The sequence below is a fragment of the Galeopterus variegatus genome, unplaced genomic scaffold (genome assembly GCF_000696425.1).
Source record: "Galeopterus variegatus unplaced genomic scaffold, G_variegatus-3.0.2 Scaffold410, whole genome shotgun sequence".
NCBI lineage: Eukaryota > Metazoa > Chordata > Mammalia > Dermoptera > Cynocephalidae > Galeopterus > Galeopterus variegatus.
The window spans coordinates 662,094-672,561 of NW_007726521.1; the positions used below are offsets into that span (position 1 = coordinate 662,094).

Consider the following 10,468-nt stretch of genomic DNA (forward strand, 5'->3'; position numbering starts at 1 on the left):
CCTTATTTTGAACAATTTGAACATCAAAAAGAACAATGACAGTGTAATACGTGACATGTTTTGAAATTCCACGAGTCCATAATGATACTCAGAAAATATAAAAGTAAAAAAAGAAAAGGCCAGTTAAAAATGTGGAAGCAACCTCTGATGCAATAACTGATTCAAATGAGGATCATCAGAGGATGCCCAAACTACTGGGTAAAAGTTGTGGGAAACAGGGTATTTATGTGTTCTCAAAGTGTCACTGTAGATTCTTTTTTTTTTTTAAAAGATGACCGGTAAGGGGATCTTAACCCTTGACTTGGTGTTGTCAGCACCACGCCCAGCCAGTGAGCGAACCGGTCATCCCTATATGGGATCCGAACCCATGGCCTTAGTGTTATCAGCACCACACTCTCCCGAGTGAGCCACGGGCCGGCCCGTAGATTCTTTATTAATTACAGAAACTTTACTAATTGCAGAAGCCTGTATTTGAACTTAATATCTTGTATGCATTTTTCCAAGTTGTATGATGTTCATACTTAATGGCTCTATATTTCAGCCTTCACCCAACACACCACGTGTATTAAAGGTTATCCTATCCTAGCCACTGTGCTGGGTGCTGGAGAATCAAGACTGGTTGAACTGGAACGCATTCCCAGAGCTGGCTGGTTAGCTCAGTTGGTTAGAGCATGGTGTTGAATGGTCAAGAGTTTGGATGAAAAACAAAGAACGCATTCCCTGTCCTGAGGGACTCATCAGGTAGCATAACAGTTCTCTAAATTTGGGGGATGACACGACCTTCTGAGATTGTGGTAAAAGCCGTGGACCCACTTCCTGGAAAACTGTGCAAAGATAACCATTTGAGTGTAGTGTCCTGGCCTTCATACCCTCAATGCCCCCCATCCATAGACTTTCTTCTAGGGGTCTTCAGCCACAGACCCCCATCTAGGAAAAGACACAGACCTGCAAGCGCACAGTCTCAGCACTGTGGGAAATGCTGGCATTAGAGCTTGTTCTCTCTTTCATGGTCGCACCCTTGCATGCCAGGCTGACAGGATTATCTCATGTGAGGATAAACATCTTCCTGGAGTGGTACCATCGTCCACACTGTGTGACCTGGCTGGACTCTGTTGAGTAAGCTCAGATTCCTCCTCCCTCATTCCCCATCACTCAGAGTCAGCAGGTCCTGGAGATTGCTGTCGTTGGAGTACACCCCATCTCCCCTGTAGTTTCTGCCTTGCTGCAAGGGGGTGTAGCCGGGGCTTTTGGAACACAGGTTCTGGAGTCAGGACTTGCCCAGTTCAACCTGGCTCTTATTTCCCAGCTGGCTGTGACCTCCTTCTTCTGTGCATCAGTTTCTTATAAGAAGGAGATGATAATAGTCCCCCTTTACACAGTAGTACGGAAGATTAAGTTTCATGCTAAATGCAAAGCACTCAGTATAATACCTGGTCTGTGGTAGGAACTTAAATGGGAATTATTATCATCACTATTATGCTATTATTATGTCTTCATTTCTTGCCTCCTGCAAAGCCCCTACTGGTCTCTATGCCTCCGGTTTTCCTCCTCCCAGTCCATCCTGTTGTCAGAATGATCTTCCCATATTATTTTGGAGTTTCAAACCCTCAATGGCTTCCCTCAACTTATAGGATAAAATGCGTACAAATCCATAGGAGCATCTTACAGTCCCCTGAACTCCCCAGAGGGCTTTAATGCCTTTACCTCTTGCTCTTGATATACATGCTGATTGCTTCGCAAGAGGGGAATACCCATCTACATCCTGTCAGGGTGCTAGTTCACAGAATCCTCACAGTGGGCATGTGTGGGGCTGGTGGCCCTCCGTTGTTCCCAGAGTGTGCATTTCTCCCTCAAAGGCCTATTTATCCCATGGTGGGTGGCTCTGCTTTATCTCTTTGACTCAGAGAGTCAGATACTCTTTTCCCCTGCATGAATCTGTTATTCATTTCCCAGCACTGTTTCCAACTTGGAATTACCTTGCTGTTTGTCTTTTGCGTGGTCAATGTTGCCTGGGACTGTTCTTGCAACTCATGGAGCACATATTTTCTTTCTGTAGGGACTGTACGGACAAGGAGAGTGGATACTGTAGATTTGACTTCTGGGTCTGCCACTTACTGGGCAATTTTGTGCAAGTCACTACTCCTAAACCTCCTGATCCTTGTCCTTAGGGCTGCTGTGAGAAATAGTTGAGATAGTGCTTTGTAAACTTTCAACCGCTATCAAAATACTGCTTTCCCCCGTGTTACACTTCAAGCAAAAGTGAACTGGGGAAAAAACCCAATTCTTCTTTGCTTTCTTTTAAACATCTTTTAAAACAATCCCTGCCCCCCCCCCGCCCCCCCCGTGATTGTTTGACTTCAGTGCCATTCGTTGAGATTTTTTTCTGGTAAATTATGGTCAATAAACCACCTTTGAGTGCACCTTCCCTTAGGGATTAAATTTCGGTTAAAAGGTGCTGTTTATTGATCCTGGTTCACTGCAGCGTTGATGATGTTGTGGCAACCAGGAACGCAGTTACTGGTAATACAGACGACTGTGCTCTTAATGCCCTGCCTGGGTTGTATTCTGCTGTTTACTATGAAATGCAAAACTCATTCAAAGCATACTAAGTTTTTATTCCATTGCTCTTATATTTTATGGCTTCCAGGGGCCCTTTGAGAAGGAAGTAAATACAGCAGTAACAATGCTTTGGGGAAAACTGTGTGCACGGCAACGTGTCCTTAAAACATGCTTTTTCACAAGAAATGGATTTTGATATAAAGTATTGTAGGAACTCTTGCATGCTGGGAATCCTAACTATGCCATTTACAAATTTAAAATTTCAACCACTTCTCTCTGTTGATGGAAAAGTGGTTTAACGGCTGCCTCGGGGTAACATAAAAGGTGGGATAGATGAGGTGTTACCATACCCTTTCTCTGGTGCCTTGGAATGTATGTTTTCTTGTATTGGGAATTTATTAGGAACCAGGAGTCTTTGACAAACAGACTTGACTATGACAAGCCATCTGTTTGTCAAAAACCACTTGTAGACCATGCGGTCAGTCTTGTAAGTCAAGCCAGTGTTGTAAAGAGAGCGATTCCCGTGTGTTGCCGCTAGTGATATGGGTTTTGTCTTGCAAGAAACAGTTCTGTGGAATATTTTTTTAAAAGAGAGAAAAAAAAAATAAGTAAATAAATAAAAGAGAGTTTCCGTGATTTGCAAGGCACTTGCATGCATGAAAGATATTTGCTGTCATTTTAATTAATGGTAGATAGGCAGACCTTTTAAAAAAACGTTTCTGAAGAAATGACAAGGACCTTTGCATGGTGATTGTAGTTTGCTTTTTTAAAAAATCGTTTTTCATTTATTTATTTATTTATTTTTATTTTATTTTATTTTATTTTATTTTTTTAAAAAGATGACCGGTAAGGGGATCTTAACCCTTGACTTGGTGTTGTCAGCACCACGCTCAGCCAGTGAGCGAACCGGCCATCCCTATATGGGATCCGAACCCGGGGCCTCGGTGTTATCAGCACCACACTCTCCCGAGTGAGCCACGGGCCGGCCCTTTTCATTTGTTTTTAAATCACAAGAACTTCCTGCAGTAATGGGCATGTTCTGTAATCTCCACTATCAGATACGGCAGTCACTAGCCACACATGACTATTGAGCACTTGAAATGTGGCTAGTGCAAGTGAAGAATAGAATTTTAAATTTTATTTGATTTTAATTGATTTAGATTTAGATGGCTACTGTGGCCTGTGGCTACCATATTGGACTGTGCAGTTTTAAAACTTTCCCTTCCTTGAATGTATCAAGACACACATGAACTTGTCTGTATTTAGTGGCACGTCATAAAACTTAACATGCAAGACTCTAATAGCTGATAATTCTTCCCAGTGAGAAACTTGTGTCTGTGTGTGCGTGTGTGCGTGTGTGTGTATGTGTGCGTGCGTGTGTGTGCGTGCGTGCGTGTGTATGCGTGCGTGTGTGTGTATGCGCACACGTGTGTGTATGCGTGCATGTGTGTGTATGCATGTGTGTGTGTGTATGCGTGCGTGTGTGTGTGTATGTGTGCGTGTGTGTGTGTGTGTGTATGGAGATTATTCAAAAAGACAGGTTGGTCTTAAGATAGAGCTGAGATGTCTTGAATTAAGTGAAAAGATGATCAGATAATGACTTACAGCTTCTTTTAAGTCTGTTCTGTGTGAAACAAAAATGAATCCCTAAGTCATATACGGCACTTAACGTGTTGTTGCATGTGTGGGATCTGTGTTCAGATCATGACCCACATTTTATTTCTAGCAGTTGTTTTTGGTTGGCAGATGAGTGCCCTAATCAGTAAGTTTAGCAATAATGCTTATTTTGATAATTCTGTCCTTGAGTATCATGGTTTACTTTATTGTCCTATCCCGAGTCTCTGAACACATATGAAAAAAAAAAATGAGTGAACCCAGTAATTAACCTTGGAGATTAATAGACTCAAGCAGAGTTTCACTTTGTTAAATAGACTCTGCTTGTGCCATTTTGATGTGTTGGCAGAGTCTGGGGCAGATAGCCATCAGATAGGAAACACAGCCCTTAGGTCAGAAACAGATCCACCCAAGTCCACCTGATGATGCGGGTAGGGAATTACACTGGTGCAGGAAACCATTCTAAAAGTCACGCACTTAACAGTTTTTATTGGTTCTTTATATTTCTATGATGTTTTTGGGAGATACCATGTATGAATATGTAACTACCATAAATAGCAACAGCTTATATTTTTAAATAGTTTTCAGAGCAAGTTTATACATTCTCTTTTGGTCCTCATAACATTTTGGTGAGGTCGTAGGTATTATTGCCACTTTTTCTAGACTCTCAGGAGTCAAGTGAGCTATCCAAAGGTATGTGGCTAATAAATAGTATAATCAGGAATGTGAGGGGGAGGATGTGAGCCTACCCTACTTTTCCTTGGGCTTAGAGTTGGGAAAGGAAGTGGGTCTAAAATTTGACACCTAAGGAAATGGAGTTTCCTCAGCGCTTGGGCCTTTCCCACTTGTGTTAGGGGACATGTCTCAGCGGGCCCTGCTGCTGCCCAACTGCAGCACAGCTTAGACCTGAGCTTGGGGTCTGGGTTAGTGTGGTGGGGATTCTGGCCCCACCTCGAATGAGCTGTGTGCCAGATAAGTCAGTCACTTGAATGCCCTTGACTTTTGTTTCTTTTCAGATGAGTTGAATGCAACTTCCAAATCCCCTTTCTTTGCTAATTCTATAACACGAAATGCTACGTAAAACCAGGAAGGGTTCTACATTTGAATAGGGAAAGTGCATGGATAAAGATACCTATCTACTTTTTGGCCAGTTTTTTTTTTTTTAATGTTCTTCAGTTATTCCTATGTAATGCTAGAAACGCTAGAAGTGATTTTCCTCAACTAAAATCTACCTAGGAGGTATCTTCTACTTGACTGGGTTTAAGGATATGTTATTTTACATATTTATCTATCATATATTGTCTTTTCTGCCACTTCTTAATCTTCTATCTCTTCTCCATATTATAGTGCCTCCCAAAGTGCCTACTTTGGGGCTGTTTTGTCCAAAAGTCAGGGAGGAGAGTGAGCATGTGAACTAGAAACCATAGATTGTCTTCTGTTTTTATTTATTTATTGATACTCACTCAATACGTTTAGAGTAAAATCTTTGTTTTCTAGCCTGTCAGCATAGACTTTCTCCAGTTATGCCCTCTCCTCTTTTTTAAAAAAAAGTAGAATTTAACCTTTCTGGAATTCAGACTTTTACTGCTACAAGTCAGCAAAAGCTTGGCCAAGGCTATGAAACACTGGCAATGTCGTGTCCCATAGATCAGTAGAAATCTAGAGGAGCTGATCAATATGTTGATTTATCTGGAATCAAGCAAGAGGAACCTCATACAGAGTCCACAGCTCAGAGAAAAAGTACAACTGCAGAGCTCTCTCACAGAGGTGTTATTTCTAATGCAAGTCAACATGGTGACATGTTTGTCAACAATCGGTCCTATCTGGAATACTACATGTGACTCAAGGTAGTTAGAGCATCCCATATATTTCTAATTAGAGAATCGTGTTCTCATGCAAAGTATTTCTCAAACCCTTGGCCTTAAGAGAATGTTTGTTGGAACAGAAAACTTTCATGCTGCTGATCTATAAGTCATAATGAAAATATGATCTAAAGTGGATAGGATTTCAAGGCTAGTGTAGACAGTATATTAACATTTTTTATGTGCCCTGCTGGGTGTTTTCTGGGTCTTGAGCCAGCATGCATGTCAGTCCTGATGCCCACCAAGTTCAAGCTCTTTGTGGAATTTGCTTACCAAAGATGATCAGCAACTCCATAATGGTTAACTGCTGTGATTCTTAAACTCAGAGGCAAAAGCCAGCCTGCAGCTGAAAAGGAACGATGGCATTTGACTAATGTAATCAGAACTATGCAGCCACATTCACTGTTCCTAGTCCTTTCATGTGCTGTAGGGGAGGAAAAATTTCTTTTCCTCTACCCATCTTACGTTTGGAGCAGAAGCCCCTATGACAAAAAAAAAAAAAAAAAAAGATTAACAAGAGAAAATCATACCACCTTATTTAATATAAATTTTGCATGACACGGGAGCCTTCATAATGAAATGCAGACCTGGAGGAACAGGTAAGCCCTAGTGTTTTTTATAGCAGGTGTGATGTAGAATGGAGAGTCACAGAGAAATATGATAAGGCAAAAAAGAGTATGATCTAATGGTAATAAACTGGGGGAAACTTAGCAGGGCCTATTTGTTCAGATTGCTCTTCTCTGTGTGTCTGTGTCTTCAGAGATAAGGATGGTCATTTCCTCTGGGAGAGCACCTCTCACATCTCACATGAGAGTCCTGTGACCTGCTTCAGGGAAGAAGGGCAGGGGAATGTTGGAGAGATCTTCCTGCACGTGCTGTCTCTGAAATTCCTTCAGTTTAAAATATTCAGTATACCAAGGTGCCGTATTTTGGGGTAGTGTGTCCTGAACTAACTCATTGCCAAAGGAAACAGTTGTGATCAGAAGGGTGAAAAGCAAAAAGCTCTGAGTATCCAGGTAGTATTTTATGCTATCCTATTGCATTTGAGAACAAATTAAAATAAGTGGGAACAGGACTAGGGCTGGCCAGTTACTTCAGTTGGTTGGAGCGCAGCCTTGTACTCCAAGATCAAGGGTTCAGATCCCCATACCAGCCAGCTGTGCAAAAACAAACAAAAAAAACAGCAAAGCAAAAATGATCCCCATTTGCAGTGGGAATAGGACTAAGTGATTCCTAACCTCAGATGGACTAAGATTTAAGTCCTTGTGCGACGAGAGTAGATTCACAGAAAATAAATGGGTCCATCAATGCGGGCTGTCATTTTAAATCACTCTGTTGATATAACCCCTGTAATAGAAAGCAAACATTAGGTAAGGGGGACAGGAGAGCAATCTGCTTTCTAGGCTTTTGTTGAAGTTCAGAAATGATCAGTGCTCTTCAGAAGATTATAAATTTCAATCTACAATGAAATGCTTTTTAAAATTTTCTGAGTAAGTAACTTCTAATTTATTTTGAAAGCAAGTGATTGGTTTCTCTGAGCAAAGGAGGAGGCCATGGTGTGTGATTGGACTAATCTTTTCCTGTAGCAACTAGAAAGTGGTAATAGAATGTGCCTCAGTATCTTCTCTGAGTGGGAGTTAATTATGGAATGTATTTGGGACTGAATATTGAATAATCGTCCAGGGTTTTTTTTTTTGACACCTTGCTAAATTAGTTCCTCTTGTGATCTAGTGATAGATACAGCGATTCCAGTGATGACAGCTTTTCAGAGCCAAGAATAGCTGAGTTGGAAATGAGCTGAAACAAATGCATGGCTCTGAGTAATGGGACTGCCTGACAGGTAAGGTGGAGTCTGCGAGTGTTGTTTGTCTGTCTTACAGACAAGCTGTCGTTTCAGTGCAGAAAGGAGAATTACAGGACTGGTCTTGCAGGACTCTGCACCCTTGGGATGCTCCTGTTTGACTAACACAGTTAGCAGGACAGATGTGACAGCCCACAGTGCTGTCAAGAGCTAGCCTTTGGGGAAAATGGAATGCACCTGAGGCCAGGAATGCATGTATAAGTGCACCTATAAATGTACACCTGGAGGCTGTAGTGGTTAGAGTAGTCTACACCAGGGGTTGGCAAGCTTTTCCTGTAAGGCCAGATAGGAAATATTTTAGACTCGTGGGCCATACAGTCTCTGTCACAACTGCTCCACTGTGCCATTGTAGTGGGAAAGTAGCCCTAAACAATACATAAATAAATGGGCGTGGCTGTGTTCCAATAAAACTTTACTTATAAAGACAGTCTGCTGACCCCTGGTCTAGGTCACTGATAGAAAAGCAGATTTCCTTGGATTTGAATAAAATAAAATAGCATTTGATTTCTTTGTAGGGAAATGCAAGAGACAGGCTTGGTGTTCAGAGGCAGCTCTGTTATGCATTAGTAGAGAGGGTTGCAGCCTGCCTAGCTTTATTGAATTTATGCTCAGAGGCAGATATCGCCTGGGATTACAGGGGTTATGGCAGGCCTTGAGTGGATACACTGCTCTTTAGTACGGACAGAAGCTTTTGGAAAACTTGTAAAGGGTTCATTGCATTAGTGCGAGCTCTCTTCATGTTTCCCTACAGGGCAGAGTATTTGTGTTCATTAGGCAGGAAGCAGAGCTGTGTCTATTTAGGTCTGCCTCAAGCATGGAGACCTTTGGGAGCAAGGGTGCAAACGTTAGATGGAGGTATTTTAAAGACTTGTATTATGCAATTTCTGATGTCGCTAATGTTTATATTCTTTTCTTTCAGTCTCTGAAGTAATTGAAGTCAAGATGAAGGAACTAGCTGAAGAAATCACCACACTTACAGAATTGCCCTGTTCTCCACCAAACACGGGATGTGAAGCCTCAAAGGGAATCTGATAATACATCCATGAACCAGAACCAAAGGGGTAGTTTTCTTTTCCCTCCAGAGGTGGCCTTTTATACTTAGAAATTTCTGTAGCTGATTAAACTTTTCCCAGCAACCTCCCTGGGGAGAAGGTGTGTTCTTGTTTTGTTCAATGTATAGCAATGCCAAGATGAAGGATCTGGTAACTGGGCCTTTGCCATGTTGTATGGGAAGGGTGGCAGGGCATGTGCTGTAACTAATTTTGAGTCAAATGAGTCATTCTGTTGCCTGGAACTCAACCACAGATTTGTGTGTGGCCCAAGATCGATTTCAATTTCTCACTCTATTTCCTGTTAAAAGTAAAATTTAACAGGTCCAAGACTTGTGGTGGAAAGTAAGAACCTTGCCTGAAGCACAAAGTTTAAGGGGCTCCCCAAAACTCAGGAATCAAGATCAGTCATATAATTGAGGTGAAATTCACCTAACATAGAATTAACCCAGTCACCACGTCTGTCTAGATCCAAAGCGTTTTCATCACTCCAAAATAAATCCCCATGCCTATGAGCAGTCACTCTGCATTCCCTCCTCCTCCCAGCCCCCCGGCAACCACCAATTTCCTTTCTATCTATGGATTTTCCTATTCATGTAAGTGAAATCGTACAATTTGTGGCCTTTTGTGTCTGGCTTCTTTCATTCAGCATATTTTCAAGGCTCATCCATGTTATAGCATGTATCAGGACTTCATTCTTTTTTATGGCCAAATAAAATTCCATTGTATGTATGTATTTACAACAATTTGTTTATCTGTTCATTTGTTGATGGATGTCTGGGTTGTTTCTGCCTTTTGGCTGTTGTGAATAGTGCTGCTATGAGCATTCACATGCAAATATTTGTGAGAATACCTGTTTTTAATTCTTTTGGGTACATGCCTAGGAGTGGAATTGCTGAATGGTAATTCTAAATAGAATTACTAAAAAAGTTAAATAACTTTTTGAGAAAGGATCAGTAATATTTTAAAGCGATATTTAAAAAAATCAAAATTAATAAAAAAAATTCACAGTGAACAAAATACCAGATTTTTTTTTTCTTTCCCCTTTTTGTCTTTTTTCGTGTCTGGCAACGGATCGCAACCCTCAGTGTCGCGCCCATACCGGACCGGGACCGGCAACGGGATCGCGACCCTCGGCCGAACCCTCGGCAGGAGCGCTGCTGCGCTTCCCAAGCGGCGCACTGTAGCAGTGTGCCACTGGGCCGGCCCCCAAAATACCAGATTTTAAAATGCTCCCTTAACACAGCATTCTCATCTAGCGTGCTTCCTAATTTTCCTTGTTGAATGTGCTTGAGATGACTTAGTTGTTGCTTACATTTAGGCTTTCTGATACTACTTTAAATATTTTAACTGCTCAGTTAATTTTTTGTGGTTATTTTTGGTCTTTGAACATTTTTTTTTAATGCTGTAAGGTGTTACACAATTATTATTATTTTTTTTTTTGTCTTTTTCCATGTCCGGCAACAGATCGCAACCCTCAGTGTCGCCCCCGTACCGGACTGGGACCGGCAACGGGATCGCAA

The 10,468-nt window shown here is 41.6% G+C and overlaps 1 protein-coding gene across 1 annotated transcript in view; it reads left to right on the plus strand.

Annotated features, from left to right (window-relative positions):
- The window catches only part of CTPS2 (CTP synthase 2), a 105,091-nt gene extending 96,055 nt beyond the window's left edge, over positions 1-9,036 (plus strand). Inside the window, exons 18-19 of the mRNA XM_008568448.1 lie at positions 7,767-7,875; positions 8,816-9,036. Coding sequence (XP_008566670.1) covers positions 7,767-7,836 — 70 coding nt within the window. The 3' untranslated portion in view covers positions 7,837-7,875; positions 8,816-9,036. The remainder of the gene's footprint in view (positions 1-7,766; positions 7,876-8,815) is intronic.
- Positions 9,037-10,468: the final 1,432 nt, after the last annotated feature.